The sequence below is a fragment of the Haliotis rubra genome, unplaced genomic scaffold (genome assembly GCF_003918875.1).
Source record: "Haliotis rubra isolate DU_JTF1 unplaced genomic scaffold, ASM391887v1 Scf61, whole genome shotgun sequence".
Classification (NCBI taxonomy): Eukaryota; Metazoa; Mollusca; class Gastropoda; order Lepetellida; family Haliotidae; genus Haliotis; species Haliotis rubra.
In genome coordinates this window covers 2,410,173-2,433,754 of record NW_025767313.1, presented here as the reverse complement: position 1 = coordinate 2,433,754, position 23,582 = coordinate 2,410,173, and the positions used below count along the sequence as shown (strand labels likewise).

At 38.0% G+C, this 23,582-nt stretch overlaps 1 protein-coding gene across 1 annotated transcript in view; it reads left to right on the top strand.

The window, feature by feature from the left end:
• The window catches only part of LOC124255861, a 46,063-nt gene extending 22,481 nt beyond the window's left edge, over positions 1–23,582 (top strand). The window contains exons 7-13 of the mRNA XM_046689805.1: positions 870–977; positions 2,597–2,737; positions 3,340–3,447; positions 15,724–16,571; positions 16,942–17,109; positions 17,604–17,811; positions 18,659–23,582. Of these exons, the coding sequence (XP_046545761.1) occupies positions 870–977; positions 2,597–2,737; positions 3,340–3,447; positions 15,724–16,571; positions 16,942–17,109; positions 17,604–17,811; positions 18,659–18,889 (1,812 nt within the window). The 3' untranslated portion in view covers positions 18,890–23,582. The remainder of the gene's footprint in view (positions 1–869; positions 978–2,596; positions 2,738–3,339; positions 3,448–15,723; positions 16,572–16,941; positions 17,110–17,603; positions 17,812–18,658) is intronic.

Genomic DNA, 23,582 nt, shown 5'->3' with positions numbered 1-23,582 from the left:
AAGTACAATACTGTTTAGGTCGGTATTAAACCCAATGATACAACTGCAGTACTGTTCAGCATGGTGTTAAACCCAATGATACAAGTACAATACTGTACAGGGCGTGTTAAACCCAATGATACAAGTACAATACTGTACAGGGCGTGTTAAACCCAATGATAAACTGCAGTACTGTTCAGCATGGCATTAAACCAAACAATACAAGTACAATACTGTACAGGGCGTGTTAAACCTAATGATAAACTACAGTACTGTTCAGCATGATGTTAAACCCAGTGATACAAGTACAATACTGTTTAGGTCGGTATTAAACTCAATGGTACAACTGCAGTACGGTTCTGGGCCCTGTTTCACAAAGCGATCTCACCACTACGACTGTCGTAACTCTATGTTAAAGTATAGGAAATATGATAGTCGTAGCCCTATGATTCCTTTGTGAAATGTGGTCCAGGTTACTGTTAAACCTAAAGATACAACTGCAGTGTTTTCAGGGAGGTGATAAATCCAGCTCCCTTATCCTTTCCACGATACACGAAAGGGATGTAAACTGACATAAAATCCTAATGCAGACAAACATAATCTTAGAAGTTAAACACAGCTTTGTCCTAAAACCAAATGATTTCAAAGCATATCAGCACTTTGTGGGCCCTCTTGCCGCCAGAGCTTTGTCTTAAGCATGATTTGAATGACCAGATGCTAATAAGAGCTGTTAATTCAGTTGTCTGTCATGAGACATGATTTCATGTAGTAATTGATATGAGAGATGGATGGTGACAAATGGATCCAGGTTATCTATTATAACATTATGGAGATTTAAGGAACTGGATAATCGAGGATGATGTTTCAGTTGTTTTCATGTCTTTTAACAGTTGGACCAACTTAGCCAGCCAGAGCTGGCATCGAGACTAACGCTGAACTGCATGAACTGCTACATTGAACCACAGAAACTGCGTGGAGTTGAGGTTACCATTATTGATGTAAGTACACTTGCTGGACCTCACTGATGGTATGTTGAGGGTGCTATGGTATGTTGATGGTGCTATGTTCTGTTAAGGGTGTTGTGGTATGTAGAAGGTACAGTGATCTGTTGAAGGTTGTATGGTATGTAGATGGTGCAGAAGTCTGGTCAGCGAGTCATGGTCTGGTGAGGGTGCTGTGGTGTGTGGAGGTTGTAGTGGGCGATCCATGGTCTGGTGAGGGTGCTGTGGTATGTGGAGGTTGTAGTGAGCGATCCATGGTCTGGTGAGGGTGCTGTGGTATGTGGAGGTTGTAGTGAACGAGCCATGGTCTGGTGAGGGTGCTGTGGTATGTGGAGGTTGTAGTGGGCGATCCATGGTCTGGTGAGGGTGCTGTGGTATGTGGAGGTTATAGTGAGCGATCCATGGTCTTGGGAGGGTGCTGTGGTATGTGGAGGTTGTAGTGAGCGATCCATGGTCTGTGGAGGGTGCTGTGGTATGTGGAGGTTGTAGTGGGCGATCCATGGTCTGTGGAGGGTGCTGTGGTATGTGGAGGTTGTAGTGGGCGCATCCATGGTCTGTGGAGGGTGCTGTGGTATGTGGAGGTTGTAGTGGTTGAGCCATGGTCTTGGGAGGGTGCTGTGGTATGTGGAGGTTGTAGTGGGCGATCCATGGTCTGTGGAGGGTGCTGTGGTATGTGGAGGTTATAGTGAGTGATCCATGGTCTTGGGAGGGTGCTGTGGTATGTGGAGGTTGTAGTGGGCGATCCATGGTCTGGTGAGGAGTGCTGTGGTATGTGGAGGTTGTAGTGGGCTTGATCCATGGTCTGGTGAGGGTGCTGTGGTATGTGGAGGTTGTAGTGAGCCGAGATATGGTCTGGTGGAGGGTGCTGTGGTATGTGGAGGTTGTAGTGAGCCATCATGGTCTGGTGAGGGTGCTGTGGTATGTGGAGGTTGTAGTGAGCGATATGGTCTGGTGAGGGTGCTGTGGTATGTGGAGGTTGTAGTGAGCGAGCCATGGTCTGGTGAGGGTGCTGTGGTATGTGGAGGTTGTAGTGAGCGGGCGAATCCATGGTCTGGGTGGAGGGTGCTGTGGTATGTGGAGGTTGTAGTGGCCATCCATGGTCTGGTGAGGAGGGTGCTGTGGTATGTGGAGGTTGTAGTGGCTGAGCAGTGAGCGACACATGGTCTGGTGAGGGTGCTGTGGTATGTGGAGGTTGTAGTGGTGCGATCCATGGTCTGGTGAGGGTGCTGTGGTATGTGGAGGTTGTAGTGAGCGAGATATGGTCTGGTGAGGGTGCTGTGGTATGTGGAGGTTGTAGTGAGCGAGATATGGTCTGGTGAGGGTGCTGTGGTATGTGGAGGTTGTAGTGAGCCGCTGGTCTGGTGAGGGTGCTGTGGTATGTGGAGGTTGTAGTGAGCGAGATATGGTCTGGTGAGGTAGCTGTGGTATGTGGAGGTTGTAGTGAGCAAGCCATGGTCTTGGGAGGGTGCTGTGGTATGTGGAGGTTGTAGTGAGTGATCCATGGTCTGGTGAGGGTGCTGTGGCATGTGGAGGTTATAGTGAGTGAGCCATGGTTTGGTGAGGGTACTATGGCATGTGAATGGCACCACAGTGTAGGGCTCCACTGTCTGTTGCAGGTGTTTGATGACTGTGCCTTATCTCATGCTGTGAGAGAGGAGATGTACAAATGTTACCCAGACGCTAAACGAGCCCACCTGAAGACTGGCGGCAACTTCCCTTACCTAAGTCGCAGTGCAGAGGTCAACGTCTTCATACAGGTACAGCACATAGATTACAGCGTTACCTCATACAATGATATGGTTCATCAGTGAGTACTGTTCACCCAGGACCAAACTTAGAACTTTAAGGCACCAAAATATTCGTACACCTTTAAGGATTTGGACAAGGATGTATCTAGAGATCCAAACTAAGTGCTTTTGGCAGGCAAATCGGGTAAACAATCTGTAATTTTCTTCACTTCTGAAGTATTTTAACATTATATTTTAGTATTCAGTGATATAAACTAAACATCGAAGCTTCTCTCAACACATTTCACCACTACAAAGCCATGATGTTGGTTAAACATTACTTATGCTGTTTTAGTCCCAGTTTGAAAATCTATACCAGTGTCTGCTGCAGACATGGCTGAGTAGTATTATCATAGAGTTTCTGCCAGTTAAATTGATCATCTGACCGATTCTGTAATGTATTCAATGGTATGGATCGAAACATGCTACTTTCTCCTATGCATATGACAAGGTTTTGGACCAACTTTTGACATGAATTTAGCACATCAAGTTGGGATTATAATTTCATTTGGGGTGGGAGCTTTGAATTTTATGACAAAAAGTCTGTAAACAATGTAATCTATCTGTTACAGATTCACTTAAAGCTGTTTGACACTACCCAATACCATGCCAAAGAAATCACAGCAGAAGAGCAGGAGAATTATAACTCCCGTGATGCCAATGCCAACATCAACGAATCATGAGGCCCTGCCACGACTTCTCGAGGCAGACTGGGAATCTATCATGTCTTTCACATAATAGGAGAGTAAAGCTTGGCATCTTCTATGCATCGACCACAACAAGCTGCTGTGATCGTCCAAATATTGGCAAAAGTTCCTTGAAGTTATTGTAATGACAAGAGCAATGTGCAACTCTTTCTTCTCTCTGGGCTACAAGGTGGATGGAGTGTGATAGCAAGGAGAATGTTATGTATTTCAGCAATCATCTTTGGAGAACTTGGTTTGGACGTGTCAGGTTGTTTTACGTATTCTAACATGATTTTCTGATTGATTTTCATAGTTAAGAAATAAACATTGATTTATGCTTCATTTACATATTGTAAAAAATCTAAAGCTCATTATGTCCTGCTGTGTCCTTGTTATTTTGTTCTTGTTGGTGTTTTAATATTTGTTGCTGTTCCCGTGAGTAATACTTTGTTAAATATTTTAATCCATGCTCTTATTCTGGAGTGTTTGAAAGCAGCTAGATACTCGATGACAGGCATCCTCAGATGTCATCATCACCACACTGAAGTGATAAATATGTAAATATCAAGCTGCAAGGTGGACATACAGAATAGTCAATGTGATCATATACATTGTAAGTAACTAACAAAGTTAGTAATAATGAAACTAACAATAATGTGATGTCTAGTCCCTTTTAAGTTGTAACGCATTTGACAGCTCCTGGGGACTTCAGTTTCTCTGTGTCTGAGAATATGTATACTGCAGAATTTTAGTGCTTGAGTTTGTTCCAGTATTTTTAAAGTGTTAACAATGTCAGGACATCTGGGCATCGGTGACCCAGTCATCGGGACACCTCAATCTGCTGTGTAGAGTTCTGTCCCTTGGGTATTCCAGTTCAATGGGGATGAATCCAATACTCAACCTTTCTAGTTTCTCAGCACCATCCTCATTGGTTTCACTAAGTAGTATATGTCTAAGATTACTTCATGCTTTCCTCTAATTTCCAGAAAGCTGTTGAACAAATTCACTCACTCATGACATCACTTACCAGGGTTATGATGCATGTTATTAGACCGCCATACATGGTTGAATTGTTATATCGTTCCTGACAGTGGAACTATGCGGTTCGTCAAGTGGAGATAGAGCTCACACAGAAGACAAAGATACACATTCCTATGTTGTTGACTGTGGCAAAATGTTTAGTCATTAGTTTGATGAGTACCAGTAGTTATTTCCATGTGAATTAACACATGATAAAACTGCTTGCATACATTTTTTATTTTTATTTCAAAATGGCAGACAGGTGTGGGTTGTTTTTAGCTGAGAAAAGGTTTAATCATTTCTTTCTGCATCGAGTTGACTGTATTTTGATAGTCAAACCAAAAGGTTTATGTGCATCATTTTTTGCTACTACAACTTGCTGATTCTTTCTTACAGTAAGTTTCAGTTTGTGGTTCTTTCCTAATTTGTTTGTGTATCCAGAGCCTAAAGGGTATCCTTGTAAATAAGCAAACTGCATGTGTGTAACGCTTTCCCATATCTGATGACATAGTGCCATGTGGCGCCCGTTTTCTACAAGTAGGGCAGAGTGCAATTGTGATACAGTGAATGCTCCCTGTGAAAGAGGCTTGTATCACATCTCGACTATTTCATGCATAAAGTCCAGTATTTTTCATTTCAGTGTAATCCCAACATACATGTATCACAGAGACATATTTCTTGATGACTCACTGTAGCAAGAAGAGCATGTATTAATATCTTTGTCTTCATTTCTTAATATGTATATACACTCACAAAATGAATTCAGGGAACATACATGAGAAAGGTGAAGGCAGACATTTTTTACCAAGTAACATACAGTTGATGGATGAAATGGTTTGATAATTTAGACTTGCACCAAATACTTATTTTTTACATTTGTTATTAGACTGAATACTAGTATTCAATTACCCATTCTCTGAACTTAATCCAAGAGTGTATATCCAAGTGGAGATCAAAAGAACTATTACTCACAAAATTAGAAATGACTGGGAACTGTTTACTGCTTGCATTCTTAAAAATGAACAAATTACTGTAAAGGAATTGCTGTAATTGTGTCTCATAATTTGGAGGAGTGAATTGTGAGATTATTCTCCTAAACTATAATTAATTTCAGTTTACAACAAAGCCTTGTTCCTCAAAGCAATTCAATGTAAAGACTGTCATCATAAGTGTACAGAAAGTTCTGATACCTTGGTGTACTGAGAGACTGGGTGCGCCAGTACAGAAGGCCATGATACATAGTTCAATGTGCCAGGATGACAACACAAAGGCCATAACTGAACAGGGCTTTTCCCCCTAATATTAAAGATAAAGGACCCTAATACTTGAATCAGAACATCCTTTCAGTACTGTCCCAAAAAATACATATTTTGTCTATTACCTATCAGAGTGCTTGAGTTGAGGTGTTTTATCTCTTATCTTTGTAATGAAAAGAGGATTGCTTTGTGGAGCAGGGCAGTTTGATTATTACTCCCATTGCTTCCTGCTTCATAGCTTTTAAGTTTTGTGAAATGTTACTTACGCTAAGATGTTTGTGATCAACAAAGTGAGTTTGAATTATCGATATCTCTGTTGGGCTGCAGATATTATGGAACAAGACATGCAGGTTTACAAATTGTATGGCCATATGTGTGATATCTATTGTTTCAGTGGAATGAATGTGAATATACATGATATAAAGTAGAGTTTGTGTGTGAACATCAGTTGTTGAGCAGTTATATGTTTAACAGACCCAAGTTCACTCAGAATATCAATCATGACATGAAGTAGCCTGTTCCAGTGAATGGTTATGTATTACAGCCTCTGACAGACGTGCTCCAGTGGCATGATGTTTTCATTAGCATGCTACTCAGCATGTATTTTTGTGTGATGATATGGAGATATCGAACTGTGTGTTTCAGTGACACCAAGCTTTACTCTTTTGATTGATGCATTGTATGCAAACCTTTCTGAATGACAGCGCCAATTAGAAATTGTACATAACATTCTAGGTAATATTATACCCAAATATTTTTTACTTCAAAATAATGACTTGTATCAATCTTTGTGTAATAAATTTACTAAAAAAATTCATGTGTTTTTGTTAGCATTACGCACAAGTTTCACACTGAACAGAACCAAAATCATGACAGATATGTTTTCCCAGTTTCAAATGGAATACAGTATGTGACTGAGGTACCAGAACCATTTGCTCATTCAGTATCATTTACCCACTCTCTTTATCTATCTCAAGGCTTCCATAAATTCCTGGACATTGCATACTCTAGGATGAAAACACTGTTAGTGTAAAACTGAACAGACAAAATATTCATTGGAAGAATTTAGTCTCACAATGTTAGCATATTTTAACAATTTTCAACAAACAAATGCAGCAATGTATGAAATAACTTTAATTAAGGCCATCCATATCTTCCATTCAGGTCATACAACATACCTATCACAAAGTCACTCTTTAATATTGGCTTTCTACTGACTAAACATTCCTGTTAACGCCATTTAGCAGCTTTAGGTAGTATTCTGCCTTTAACAGATCCTTTTAAGAGTCTTTCATAAGGTGCAAGCGAGTGCCTCCCCTTTAGGAATCTTCTCCAAAGTATGTGAATGCCATTTTCTGAATACAGCCTTTGGTGGATGCCATGTTTATTGATGCGCTTCCATGCACTGGGGTTATAGAGGGGCTTAACCTTCTTCCCCCTCACAGACTGGACACACACACCAGCCCACCGACACTGTCCAGGGGCTGGACACTCATAGTTCAAGCTTGATGCACCAGTGTTGAAGAGTGTCCGGGAAGACAACTGTTGCGTCTGTGAGGAGCAATTTGTGGTTGGTTTGGCAAATATTGCAGATGACACACGGGATAACAACCTGAAACAAACAGCACTCCTCCGTTATCTAGTATATCATATCTCAATATCATTTTGAAATATTGCCACATCATAGACTTTCAGAAATCAGTGCTCACTCGGGCTGTAAGGAGGGGTGTTGCATCACACAGACATTGATATTAAGTTAAAGGTCACATGCAACCCAAAAATCATACATAATTAAAACACAATTATCACTTATTCATGACACATAATATACATTGCTGGTTATGAAAAAACATATAAACAAAATTATAAGCGTACAATCGCAAATCAAAAGTGCAATATTGTCTACTTTGGTTTACTTCCCAAGAAACGAAGCCGCCGGGATACCGAACCCAGTCAGAGCGGGTGGGTGTGCACTCAAGTGTAACGACTGGTTCATTTGCAGATGCCCTCACAGGTCATTGTGTGTGTATATATAGAGATGTTGGGTTTTGTAAATACATGCTCATTTTTTGTGTATAACATTTTGCAATCAACAGACATCATAACATGTCATGTGTTCAAGTATCACACCTGCCTGTCTGTGTAATTACATAATGTGACAGAGACCGAACTCGGGCCATAAATCAATGCATTTTGTTTATGGTGTATAGCCTGATTGGTGTTAAGTTCAAATTGCATGTGGTCAGTGATAGCAGCTGTGTATTGAATATTGTCATTGGCAGACAGGCAGGCAGACACACAGGTGTCAATAAAACAAGACATTGAGTTTAGTCTGTGACGACATATCTATATCACAGTTTGAAATTCTGTCAACGCTAAATAATGGCATTGCTTTTAAGTATCGAACTGAGAAAGTGACTCGGTAAGAAGAACGTGTGGTGAAATAGAAAAATGAAATTATATGAACAGTTAATTTACTGTCATAACATATAAAAAGCTTGCGCCTGTGAGATATCAACAAAACATTAGAAAAATAGCTCACACCAAAGCATTCACCGAGCATTCACCAGACAACCGCTTCCAAGATGCGCGAACCTACTTCACTGCGCACGTGCTTTAAGCGCAGCCCAGCTGTTGAAACCCGTTTTCCCCAGAAAAGTCGGGGGAAAATTAGTGAAACCTTTGAACTCTGATTGCGCGCGTTTTTTTTCATCGCGTTATTTTTCAACTTTATAAGTTGAATTTGCATTTTTGACGATTTGTTTCGGTAAGTCCATACCGAAAGGTATCAGAATCTGCAAAGTTGTGTTTTACGTTGCATGTGACCTTTAAGTGTCAAACGATAATCATGAGAACAATGGGTATTCTTAAAGTGTAAAATAAAAACATGACGCAAGCACATTCTTTGAAAACTTCTCCAACCACATCCTCGTTTTAATTCTGGTGACATGACTCAGTTCTTAAAGGCCGGGGTTCAATCCTATACACAGATGGGGTGTGGCCTCCTTGCCTTGTCCTTAAATTGCCTTGTCATTCAGAATATAAGTAAAGTCTGAAGTTTGATATATGACAATCAAATTATTCTCTTTAGTCATCAAAATATGAAGTGAAAGGGTTGTTGGACATTTACTATAAGGCACATGTGTATTCTAGTAGTAAATTCAAAGGTAAACCTTTGACATCGCCAGGCTCTTGTCAGGCACCCAAGCCGTTACAGCCTTGTTACTCACGGGCTGATAACATCTTCACTGATTAGGGGTAGCAAATGGGAGACTATTTGGAAACCCACGGGGGTTTTGGAGGTTTGCGCCCCGGCCTTTAAGAGTTGGGTACAATATGTCGAAATGGGAACTGTTTACCGAATCCACAGAAAAATAATATTTATGCACACATATACATGTACCTTTAGAGCAACTCTGGAATTCTATTTCTATTGTCATTGAGCAATGTACAACCACGGGCTAGTGCATCAGACTCCTAATCTACCGTCAACATAATCAAACATGACTTCGAGCCAATAATTTCATATTTACTTTTGATAACCTTTCTGATTGAAGGGGGGGTAACTCTAACACAAAACCAACTAAGTTATGACAAGCTCATTGATAAAATAACGAAGTCAATTTAAAATCATTAAGCACAAAAAACGTCTGTATATGAGTCACACAAAGACGTTGAAAAGATATTGACAAAATTGCAGGTTACACAGAATATACATACCTCCACATGTTTCCACACCACAGGTTCCCAATGTTACTTCGGAACTTCCAGAGTGCGCGAACTATATTGCGCGTACTAATTTTCTCAAGTGATACATCATACGGGAGATGTAGGACCCATGTTGCTATATTAAACTAAACTGGCATAATAATAGTATGGTACTGCACAACAATGTCAATACTATTGTCGAACTATTCAAAAAGGGAGACTTTAGTTACTGAACTATTTGCAGGAAGTGGAATGTCACCAAATGGAAGTAGTTCTAAGGATAAACATGGAGATGCCGTAAACAACTTTGACAGCGGAGTAAGTATGTTTCATTTAAACTGAATTTCGGACATTTAGATGATTTGTATCAGACGTTGCTGTGATAGAGTTACAGTTGTAATACCATCATTAAATAAGATACTGATGTTTGACATTCTTGACTGCAAATATTTACCAAGGATGCGAGATATCTGCTAGCCAGTACCAAGTCCCACTACAAAAAATAAATAGACCTAAACATGGCCATGGAATAGTTATATCTGATACAGAATGGAGTCGAAAGTGAAAAGTTTCACTAAAGTAGTCCGAATGTGAGATTACCGCTACGTGCATTTGGACAGTGCCTGTCCTTGAGAGAGTTGAGAAAAATCAGTTGGCCATTAGATTCCTCAGTCTGAGAGTGTGGGTTGGAATCCCGGATAGGAAACACACACCCAAAAAGTACTAGAATCTGTACTTTACTGGGAATATGTTATATATGTTGGATTTGACCACTTTCTAAATGGCTTTGTGTATCCTTCTTTAAAGACACATCACCCAATGAAACACACACAATGTTAAATGCTGCATTTCTCAATATTACTCCTATGTGATGGCGGCATGTAAACATCTTATTCTACATCGTAGGGATTTTGGTATGGACAAACCTAACAATTTTGGCAGCTGACTTGTACCAGTTAAACTATGATCTATAGAAACCAGCACATTCCTGTTTGTATACTAATCTAAACAATATCATATATAGTCAGGGCTTCAGATAAGATGAGCATCTGTGTAAATTATGCATGGATATTTCACATATACGCATAAAAATTCAAATCAGTGAGTGAAAGATATGCATAACTTTAACTTAGCTGTAAAATTAGACCATGTCGGACGGGCCTTATTTCACACACTGTATATGGTGATGTAATTGATACTTTCTAATGCAATCATTATTAATTATTGAGTCCATTATATATACCTCCATTCTAATATCATAAATATTCTGCACTGCAGTGTCATTCTGAGCTTAAAATTATGTCACAGATGGAATTGGTGAACTATCTTCTGAATTGATGTTATTGACCCAAAAGTGGCAAATTGTACAAAGTATTTCTTTTGCAGTGTTACATATCATTTGTCCTATAGTCTGTATATAATAGTGTGACTTCAAATAAGAAAATGCTGTTATAATTTAATCTAATAAAACCCTATGTGTATTTTTATTTCATTGATAATGATCAAATTATGACATAAGCATGATAGATGTTTTGAAGAGGAGCCTTTTTGCTGTCATTCTTATTAAAGAAAAGAGTTTTATGGATGACAACTTCTTTATTGTGAAGGGTCACGACGTTTCGAAGTATGTTCTTACTCCTTCATCAGGTGAATGAAACAATTAGGAGCAAACAGCTATATATGTACATGTTGAAACAACAGTATAACAAAGGAAGCCAGTAGTTAATTGGTGGATGGACAAGTGGAAGCCAGGGATTGTTACTCCAGGCATGATTGATAAGGAAGACAAATAGCAGCCCAGGTGTCTGTGTGTGTGTGTGTGTGTGTGTGTGTGTGTGTGTGTGTGTGTGTGGTATAATTAGCACTAACTGGGTGGATGGACAAAGGGAGCCAGGGATTGTTTATCCAGGCTTAGTTGATGAGGTAACAATAGTGGCATATAACAGGGTGGTAAGAAAACAAATGGAAGCCAGGCCTAACAGTAATAAATACAAGGACAAGGAGACCAGCAGTGATGGTAAATTAAATTAATAAGTCCCAAGTGCTAGGCAGATATGTTCCATCTTATTATCCATCATTGAAGTCCTCTGTCCTGAAATAGGCTGAAGTATAAGTATGAATATGTGGTCATTATGGTAGCTGAATCAGCATGATTTGTGTGACCATTGTCTGACACTCAGCTTACTCAGATGAGGCGTGATGATTGACCTGCAGGACTGTGCAAAGAAGTCCTAGCAGCAGAAAATCTGATTATTGCTTGTTGACTTTGAAAAGCTTGCTGTAAGGGCTAAATGAAGTAGTTTGTAGGTAGGACCAGAAACATGTGCTTTTCAGTTAATATACTGTAATCGTAGTTATTTTCGCATGGGATTAATTTTTGCGCTTTTAGCGTCAATAATTCATACCAAGCGAAATATTCATGGTCAAGTCATGACAAATACTCAAGTAGGAACAACATGCAATTTGTTTATTCTCCCAGATAACAACATCAAAACAATATGCAAAGGAATAGAGGTATATACTAGTCTACTAGTAATAGCGATCACAATCAGCAAATGTTTATCAGTTTGCCAGTTAATTGATAGCTGATTACTCGTAATCACAAAATGAACGAAACTCACTTACATCAGTCACAAATCACAATGTGGACACAAGTATAGTCCCACATCTCTCTGATTGTTTTAGTAAACACGATTCAATTATGGCATTCATGATCATTGCATGTCTATGGGTTGTGAAAACTTTGTGATGGACACCACTAAGGCGTTTGAAATGCTCGAAAAAACTACTGCACTAATAGGTCTTTTGTGAACTTTCCGCGAAAATTGCACCCCGTGAAAATATGTACGATTACAGTAATATACAGCACTTTAAAAATAAACTGTTTGTAGCAATCGACCTAGCTAATCTATGACCTCTTTTATTGCTTTTATTTAGAAGTTGGTAAGTAACAGAAAGGGCAAGATATAGTTTATGGATGACAACTTTTATATTCTATTATCCATATAGATTATTAACCAACACAGGTAAAGGATAGTGTCCTCATCAGTACCATAATGATAAAACAACAGAACATTTCTCTCATCATCTCTAATCTTGTCTCACACCGAAGACCCGGGTTTGAATCCCCACATGGGTACAATGTGTGAAGCCCATTTCTCGTGTCCCACGCCGTGATGTTGCTGGAATATTGCTAAAAGTGGCGTAAAACCATACTCAGTCAGTCAGTCTAATGTTGTCAGCACTGTATATTTGTACACAGTTGACTTCGTTTTGTTGTTAGTATATGTTACTAGAGATGGGCGGTTTTACTGGATAACCGGAAAACCATGGTGTTTCCATTTTCTATTTCTCTTCACAAAGATATTTGTTAGCAAAATTTGTGATGTCACTAGTTTTTCTTTATATGGTTTCTTTAAAATGCCGTTATCCATTGGTAGATTGAATGAAGAAAATACTCGGACGAAAAGTACTGGCAATGGCATTGATGATTAACAGATTTGTTGTTAATTTGTTGTTCAGTTTTGAAATTTTCAGTTTCATATGGAATTTTTTGAAGTATATCATCTCAGTTTCCTTTTTGTGATGACTGATGAATGATGACTAGTGATGAGTGTTTTTGCAAACTAAAACTTGCACTCCTAGTAATTTAATACCTGAATAATGTTGAATTCAAGAATCTCATTGCTCACTGTGAATCTTGTAATATTTCTAGTCAGTGTGATTTTTGTGATATTGCATGTAAGTTAAGTTATGGTAGCTTAATGTCGTTGACTTATTGGAATTAACAAGATTGTTTATTTTGTTCATAATGTTTGAGTTGTTGAACTTGTCAGTGAGCTCAGTTTTGAAATTTTCAGATTTCTTCTTCTGGGGGAAGTTTCCTGTTGTGATGACTGAAATTCCCAGAAAAGTCTAAAACACTTTTGTATTTTTCATACTTGTTTATTATAGTTATGACATTACTTCATGGCCCAATTCATTCAAAATCATTAAACAAGACAATTGGATTCATTAGTTAGTAGTTAGTTACTGCAGCACAGTATACCGTGGTAAATACCATGGTACTTGAACAAAAACCTTGGTATACCATGGTACTGAAATTTTCGTGGTACCCAACCCTAGTTGTTACTGTCAACCAATGTGATGTTGTTGTTGTTGTTGTTGTTTATCTCTATAAGGTATATGTTCATGTTGTTCTTTCCAGTTTAATATATATAAGTCATTTCTGTGTTGTATTACTTCACTCTTGCTTGGAAGAATAGTAGGAGAATCTATACTGAAATACAATGAATATGTTTTCATCCTTACAAATATCTTGCCATTACTATGGTATCTTGCCAAACCTATGATCTGTATTTCAACATGGCCTTGTAAAAATTGCACTTAATACAAAATTTTAAATCTTCACAAAAATATAAACACAGGAATATCACTGCATGTATCAGATACCAGTTTGGTGTGATTAATAAAACATTGACCATTCTATTACCTGACTGCCACACTGTATTAGAGGAACCTATATCAGTGTATAAAATATAGCCCCTACCACCGTCCATGACGGTCTATGTTTCTGAAGGACGGTCTATGAAATAAGTAAGGCCGTCCTTTGGTTGGGAGAAATATTTGAAAAATATAAACTTAACTTGGTTTGAACTTCGTCTTAGCAATCATGTTCTTACTCATTTTCGTTTCAACATTTGTTGATTTTGTTATTGTTTTAGTTTTGGGGACTGGCAGTGTTTGTTCAGGACTGGTCACTTTTTTGGACAGCAAGTCCTTGGACAGGCCACATTTCAAAACTAGTTTATACACTGCCTATATATACAACATTTGGATTTGACTCAAACTGTTATCTATCTCTGTTCTTCTCATTTCTTAATTACTGGCCACAAGAATAGCTACTCTTAGTAATATCTAAGCTGACAAGTTAACATGACTATCATCATAACAAGCCAACTCAAGTGCAACCCCAGCAAGTGTGATTAAGACATCCTCATAAATTCCCCCTAGAATGATAGTTATTGACAATCATAATTAATGACTACAGGCAGAATTATATCCTTAGCTTAGTCAACTTCACATACATCTATTGATATTAATAATGATGGGATCTTCATATACTTTAATATGGGATAAATACTTAATCCACATTATACTGGAGAACAAACTATTTTCTGATTGCCATGGTTATTTATGCAGGGATTTATCTACACTTGCTTGGAACTGCAAAAAATGGGAATCACAAAGTTCCTATTTCAAGTAAATTTTGTGACAGCTCATTATGCTTGTGTGATGTCTTCATTGAGGTGACTTGTATTTCACTGATACCAAGAACCAAAATTAAGGAAGAGGTTTAAATTTACATTATTGTATTGAGTTGTTTGAGAATCTGTTCATAACTTAACATGATGGTATTGTCTATTGTGAATGTGAGCACTCACAGCCTATAAACAATGTCTACAATATTGGTGTAACTTATAGCAGAGTCTGGAACCAGACTTCCAACATTTATTAACCCTACACTATTGATTATGCAGAATAAGCCATGCTCGCTTAATGACTTATCATGTCCATAAAAAGGTGGGTTGATCAGAGCTCCAGATAAGATTGAGCTCATGTGGGTACTGTACCCATTGTATTTTTTTGGAGTGGGTATTGTGAATGTTGAGTGGGTATTTCATTTTCCGTTACCCACTGCTTTCATATATGTGCGTATTTCAGTCACTTTATTCAGATAAGTATTATGTCATTGAGTAAGTTTACTAAGCAGGTATGTTCTGCCTTATGTCATACCTAATCAAAACCAACTTAAATATAATGGAAATTATTTCATAAAAAATCACTCATCCTTTACTGACAGTACAACACTTGTCCTATACTAACAGTACAACTTGATAGCGATCGATGCCTTTTTCATTACGCAAGCGATTTTTATGAATATATTCCGTACGCATTTGTTTTAAACTTTTCGCGTATCTAACATTTTAAATGCGTAATTGGTACGCAACAATTATTTTTCAATGCGTAATTCTATGCATATTTTACCCGGATACGCAGCTTATCTGGGCCTCTGGGTTGATGCATGCCATTGTATCCCAATTGTATAAAGAGATGCTCATGATGTCAATCACTGGATTGTCTGGTTATGACTTTATTATTTGCAGACTGCTGTCTTATAGCTGGAATGCTGGAGTGTGATTATTACTTAAAACCCTGGAGAATACTATGGATTTCTTTTGTTGTTATACAGGCTGTCACATGTACCAGGTGGAGATTGGACTGACACAGTGAGACCCGCCTCTATATCACCATGACAGGAGGGGGAGGTTGCTGTTGCCGGAGGCCCAACAAGATTTCTCCAGCCCCGGGAACAGAATCGGAATACCACCTGGTGGAAATCAGACCAAAGCGACATTTAAGAATCCGGCACATCAACCAAGTTCCCAGAGATGAAAAATTTCAAACTGAAATGGACACCTATTTAATGTACAGACGTCAGGGCTATCCGTCCAGTCTTGTGACCAGTGGTCCTCTGACAGCACCAAAGAGGAGGGTTGTCTCCGATAGGCCAGGTGGGCCGCATAGTGACATCTTGCCAAATACCATAAATACATCGGAAACACCTGCCACTGCCAGTATTTTGTCACCAATTCAAAATGGAATTTCAGGGATGCAATCCAAAGAGTCAACTTTCTCTTGCAGTTCCCCTTTATATCAGAATGCAGTGAGATCTGCTTCAAGTGTCATGGTGGCTGTTGATAGGAAGCAACCCTATCAGGGAGACAATCATCATCCATTGGCTGAAGAGACTGCAAAGCCAGTTGCTCTAGAAATACCTGCTGTAGAAATTGAGCAAAAATCAAAAGAAGTCCAGGACAAAACCACCAGTACTGACTGTGTGCTGTTCTTCATACATGGTGTAGGGGGGTCCAGCGATATATGGATGCCTCAGCTAGAGTATTTTGCTAATGAGGGCTATGAGATCATTGCCCCGGACCTCATAGGACATGGGTTTAGTTCTACTCCAAACAATGCAAGGGCGTATCACTTTGATGAAATCATGGCTGACATGGAAGAGATGTTTGATAGATACTGCAAGAGAAAGAACATTGTTATTGGTCATTCATATGGGTGAGATAAATATTTATGCTTATTGTTTTTAAGAATTTTATTTATATACCGGTATTCAAATGGCGGTTATGAATAACCAGTATGTTTATATTTCAGCTGATTTTGATTTTATTCTGTCATAGTGATACTGGTATTTCAGACATAATTTCACAATGAGTGAAAATAGTTCAAATGTACATAAGGCCAGAACAATTTTATTTCTTGTTTTACGGATCCGCCGGTCATATTTTTTCAAGATTGATAATGAAAAAGAATTAATTTTCTCCACTCAAAAAATAAGATTTTAATATTTTTATTGGCCAAAAATGTAAATGTGCAAAAAAATGTTTTTAGATGTCAGGTTTTGCTCTCACTGTCACTTTGGTTGCAGATGTTCATTTGCTGCTGTACTCGGTCGGAAACGGTCGCGACGTGTGACCAAGCTTGTGATGATCAGTGGGGGGGGGCCCACCCCTCTCAACCCCCAGCCTGGCATCTTCTCCCTCCCTGTGTGTGTTCTGTGCTGTGTCAGACCATGTGTAGAGTGTACCTTTAAAAAGTAAGTTTTGTACATGGGTGAAAGTCATTTCATTCTTTGAACTTCACCTGTCAACCATCATTGACTCTACAGTATCATGCAGCATTCATTCCTTACACTGATAGTGAAAGATTGTAAGCTAGTTACAACACAATTATGGTATTTCAGATTCAGACTCAAATTTAGTTTCCACAATCCTGTCACTTAACAAGATGTCTTGGCGACAAATCATTTATTACTTAACATTATGATAATTATTAACCAGTTACTTTATTCCCGAACATAGAATTCCCGAATTCATTGACAGTATTTACATTCTTTTTCATGCATCAGTGTCATGAATATACACATATATTTTTTTATTGACATATATGTACTTCGCCATGCTTACAGTATTCATGTTAACTTTATTTAATCAGAACCTAGAGCAGTTTCACCTCCCTCGTCATCAGAATGTAATTCAATACCTCTGAATCATCTTATCCTGTAATGTTCTTGCAATATACTCGTTTCAGGAGTGCATTTGCATCAACCAGGAGGCCAGTCATTTCACCAGAGGAAGCATTTGCAATCCCCACATATGTCTTACGTCACACAATGAATGGGCAGATTTGGCCGGATGGGGACGAGCTGTTCCACAACTGGCTGATGTGTCCCACACTCCTCATCTATGGCCTTAAGGACCAGCTGGTGTCCCTCAGGGAGGAGAAGGACATGGAGGAGGTGGGTCATCTCACATTCCATCACGAGGGGCAGTTTGGTAGTCTAGTTTCTAACAGGATTATCTGGGTTAAAGTGTTCACTTGCCTAGGTTTTGGGTCGATTCCCTTTATGGATACAATGTTTGCAACCCATTTCATATGTCCCACCATTTACATGTATTGTGTGGCTTGAAGTGGTGTAAAGCCATATTCATTCATCCACTTATTTTGTCATACTTGATTGCCCAGTGGGATATAACTATGTGTCCCAGTTTGATAAATACCGTGGACTCATTATTCTTTACCATGTCAACGTTTGAAATGGAATTATGCTAAACAGAACTATTGTGTCAAATTTGTTTCATTAGCAAGTTACATGAAGATGGTGAAGCTGTTATGCTGGTGTCATATTTTGTTCAAATCATTAACACTTCAGTGTGTATTTTGTGAGCTATTTCGAACAGTACTATGTTTTTAGAAAACAAATTCTCCTTAGAAGGTAAACAAGGTTCTGAAGGTAAACATTATGTAAAGGAAATTGAACTCTGTATATTGTCTGTATAAGTCCCAAAACACAGAACCCATAGTAATTTTTGACATTTATAAAAAACATTTTCTTTGTCTTTGATGACATTTGACTACAAAGCCAGGCAAGCTGCAGTATTGTGGCATTTTTAGTAGTTTGAAAATGGTATTTAAAAAACCCAATGATCATTTTGATGGTTCAGTCAGTTTCTTCGGTGAGATATGTAATGTTCATGTTCTGCATGGACAATACAACCTGATGTTCCATCTAGCTGGTGTAGTCAAGGAGGCTTCTGTGTTAGCCAAGGTCCTGCTTTCACTCCAGCAACTCCTGACTGTTTCAGGCAATCTACCAGTCCAGACTGGAGGTCATTGAGGATGCTAGCCACATGGTGATGATAGAGGCTCCATCGGAAGTCAATCAGTTCATCAAGGATTTCCTTCATCAGTCATCCCAGTTTGTGGAGGAGAGCAGCCCGGCACGTGAACAGCAGGCCATGAGTCGAATGTCTCAGCGGTCTGCCAAGTCAGCACGGTCAACTCGAGGGGGCCAACATAGCAAAGTCATGAGATGATGCTTCACAGCTTCTCTATATCGAGACAAGAAAATTCAAGAGGTTGCCAAATTAGTGTTGTGACAGTACATTGTGGATGTATTCTTAAATTTGAAGCTTCATTTAGACTTGTTTCTGTGAGCTGATAATTCAAGAATCACTGACTGATCTGCATATTCCTTGTTTACTGACTTCAAAGACTGTTATTTGTACAAGATAAGATTTCCATGTTTTATGAATTTTGGTTGTTTTTGTTATTGGAAAAAATGTACTTAAATATGAAATTTATCATCCTATCCTGTGCAAATAAGCTGAGGGTACATGGATAAAATGGAAAATCCCAGCTGGAATTTCTGGATTCTTCAGAAAACATTGCTTCAAGTATATGTCTCTAAACATCATCAACACTCATCTGAAGACAGCTAGCAGTGAAGGAAGGCTCCATGGCAGTGTGTAATGTATATACATTGCAAGTTTGGTAGAGAAGGAAATATTGTTGTGTGGAGCTTGGGGTGTACACATTAAACGGTGATGTCATGGATGGCAAGTGTGCTCAACGGATGACTATCTGTGTTTAATATTAAATACAAACTTAAAGGAAATTGATACTAGATGAAATAAAAAGACGTGCAAATTATTTCTTGCACATTGATGAGTACATTGGTCATTTCTTCCCATTCACAAAACAATTGAAGCAAATAATGATATCTGGGAAAATACTGGCACTGACATGAGTCGTACAAAGCTCTATGTGTTGAAGGTATAGTCTGTGTTATTGACTGGGTCAGTCCTATCAGTATCTGTATACAGGTGCCAGCAGCACCCTCAGTGTGAGACCAACAATTGTTGTAGGTACCAACACCTCAGGGTCTCAACTTGACAGGCATTCTCATCACAAAAGTCCTTGCAAATGTTATACAAATCCTTCAAGCACCGCAAATGTTGCATCTTCGTCATTTCCAGAACAGGTGATACAGTCCTACTAAAGAAAGAATTACAATTGCACACTATTGAGAAAGGAGGGGTACACACTTCATTTTCACGAGAGTTTCAATGGTCATTTAAAAATCTTTCAGGACAAAGGTGCAAAAAAAACCCACACTAACCCCGCTCTGGATCCCCCTATGGGTGGCAAGGCTCGCTGACTTGGTTGACACATGTCATTGGTTCCCATTTGCATAGATCGATGCTCATGCTGTTGATCACTGGATTGTCTGGTCCAGACTCGATTATTTACAGACAGCCGCTATATAGCTGGAATATTGCGGAGAGTGGTGTAAAACTAAACTCACTCACTACACTTCAGAACACATAAGTGTTTCCAAATATTTTTTAACTTGTTGTTTTGTAACATGTTTAACACAAAGTGCTATGACATTTTTGAGATCTCTATTCTTGTTGGTTCTATTTTGTAAGAATTTGTGACCTGTTATTGTTGATTGTGCTAGTGGAAGTGTAAATAGGTTTAATTACTAGTATACTTCAGTGGTTTTGGCTCATTGTCTCACTTATTTTGAATATCAACACGTTTTTTCACCTTTGTTTTCAGAATGTATGGAACCTTCAATTTTTGTGAAGGTTAAATGGTTTCATTTTATGTTTAGAAGCTGATATGTTCTGTATTTATAGTTGATCTTTTGCCAGGGCATTGTCAAACTATTTATTAAACCTTTGCTGAAAAAATCTAAAATCTATTATATTCTGAATTTATTTTGCAATTTATTTCTTTAGGCAGTCTTATTCTGCATTTATGTGATGGTAAAATTAACCATTTGGAGGCTCGTATAGGAATATTTGTGCTGAACTCTATCCAATGTTCCCTGTCATTGACTACTTAACATGCAATCATGTTCCCATGTGGATCTTAGCTAAGAGTGAGCTTAACTTATTTATCATTGTGTGTAAACATCCAGGGATTATTTATTACAGTATTCCTAGAATGTGTGCTGATGCCTTCATTTCTGTTTTACCACTTTCACAATTTCCAATTTGTCTACTAGAAGCTCACTAATCTCTCTCTCGAGACACTTTGTTACTGTTTCATTACAGTTGTATGCCAGTTAACCAAAGGTGTATGAGTTTAGATCCAAGGCCAAATATGTGCAGGAATCATACATTACCTCATTACCCAAAATAAATTGACTTATTTTTATAGGCAAAATGTTAATACGAAACTAGAAACTATTTTTCATTTTAAAGCCAGACCAATTTTATTCCTTGTTTTACAGATTTTGTCCTCAGAAAACCTAAAGGCAGGAGGGAAAAAAAAAAAAAATATAAATCACTGGTCAAAATAATGTTCCTTTTAAATTCTAAAGTATTTTATTTTTGGCAATTTGTGAAGTTTATATGGGGCAAAAACATAATCCAAAATTGTTTTGGGGTAAGTTTAAAGTTTTGGCCAATAAAAACATGAGGGTTTTATTTTTTGAGCTGGGAAAATTAATTTTCATTTTCTTTCTTATTCTTGAATACCATGCAGATAGTGAATGTTATGTAGCCCAAGGTTTGATAAAGTGCATGACTGTATGGAACCAACAGGGTTCAACCAGAAAAATGTTGCAACACTCTATGCATACAAATTGGGAATGGATGAGCATACTCTAAACAATGTTTATACCATGCTTATAACGAACTGGCAGATATAAGTGACTCTTAATTGGTACAGACCTCTTGCTGTATATTTGAGTCGAAAGCAATTGCAAATGTTAAAAGAAACAAAAAAGAGAGACAATACTATAATACAATAATCTGTTCTAAAGATGTTTGATAACAGAACTTGTCATGTAAAATTAAGCCTTACCTGATTTTAGTAGATTCATGGAAATTGGAACTTATCTCCACATTACTCTCACTTGTTACAGTGTTTCTATCATTTCATTGTCGCGTTGAGTTTCTGTACTGTTTACAACTATTACACTTTGGGTGATTTTATGGAACGATCCTGAATTGTCTGGTCCAAACTCGAGGATTTATTGATCACTGTGTTTCAGCTTGACTGTGGGAGTGTGGTGCTACACAACAAACAATCTGTACAATACGCTCGAAAGAAAATCAAAATAATTGTTGTCTGACTTGTATGTTTGAGGACTGGATTCTCTAGGAAAACAGCCAAGGCTGAAAAGTTCAATCCACTTTGCAAGTGAATCTCAATGTTGTTACTTGGAATTTTATTGTTATGTAAGTGTACATCAATCATTGGAGCATGTTAATTGAGGCACATGCACAATATCTCACTTAATGACAGTGATTCACCAACATTTGTACAGCTGTTGTCATCACCCACAGACTAAGGATTTTCCTCCAATATGCAGGGATGAGAATTTTCCGCAGATCTGCAGAATTCCGGGAATTTAATAAGGCCAATTTTTGTGAATCGTCTAAATCCATTGACAATTGTATGAATGTGCTTCAGCAGATTTAAAGTTTTTTATTGGTTCCTGTGTTCATGATATTGTCATTTCTGAGCCAGTTTTAAAGGTTTAAAATGCCTAAATATCAGGAGCTTCGGCTCGGGTTTTTCTCAAAACTTTATTCTCATCCCTGAATATGAATCATGTCAGGGGGTATGACTGAAGTGTAATTAAGTATTCTAAAGTCCCACAGTGTTAATTATTGGGCCAAGTGTATGAAGTGGTGTTCATGGATTCTGTGATTTCACTTTTATTCATAGATTTGCATGTGACAATATTTTGAATATAGAGGTGTATCTTACAGTTTTTCGCTCACATGGTCTGAGAGGTATATGGTATATGTGTAGTCAGAAGTGGAGCTCAACTTGTGTTTCACGATAGTTTGATTTTTCTCTTTTATTAAACCTTTTCACCATTCTCCAAAATTCTCTAAAATACATTTCCACACACTTAAACCACAAGAGCAATGAAGTTGAAATTTAACATGCTTGTTGCGACAGTAAAGCTATCAGTTATCTTTCAGTATCATTTGGCAGTTGTACTTTTATTATTTGCAGAACGAATTTGGAAGTTGAAGATTATTTTCTTTTTTTTTCTCCCTGAATTCCTTTGAATATTTGGACAAATATTTGGTAAGTCAGCATCATAAAAAATAATAAAAAACCTTAGGATTATACGGCTCAGATTTGAAAGTTTGTTGACAATATATATGGTGGACAGAAACTTTATTGTAAGATAAGAAAGTTTTAACATCATAACATTAATTATATAATCATTAATATAACATTTACATGGTAAAAGTACCTTACACTAGTACATTACAATGACAAGATGTGATATTATCATTTCTCTAATTACCTCAGTTTATGCCATATGGGTACTGCTGTTGTTATGGACAGATAATACAGTTTCCCGCGAGCATACAGGGACTACATTAGTTACATGCCAAAAATAGAACAGAAGTCTCTTTCTTACATTAGTTGTGACTACCCAATTATTTGTAACCATGACATACATAAAGATTTTGATGAATATCTTAAGGATTTATAGTGTTTGATAAAGAATGAACTTATGAATATACAGTGTTGAAATCCTTCAGGTATGTCAGGATTAGTTAGACAATCAAGACTGTGATGGACATAAAATACAGTAGTCCCTTGTTGCCATGTTGTTTGTTAAGCTAGTGGTTGTGACTCATTCATCCTGCCGTTTTCTACACTGTGATACAAGTTCTAGCAACAGGCTGTGATAAAATCATGTCATTGTTCTACTGATTAAAGTATCGTTTTGTCATAACTAAA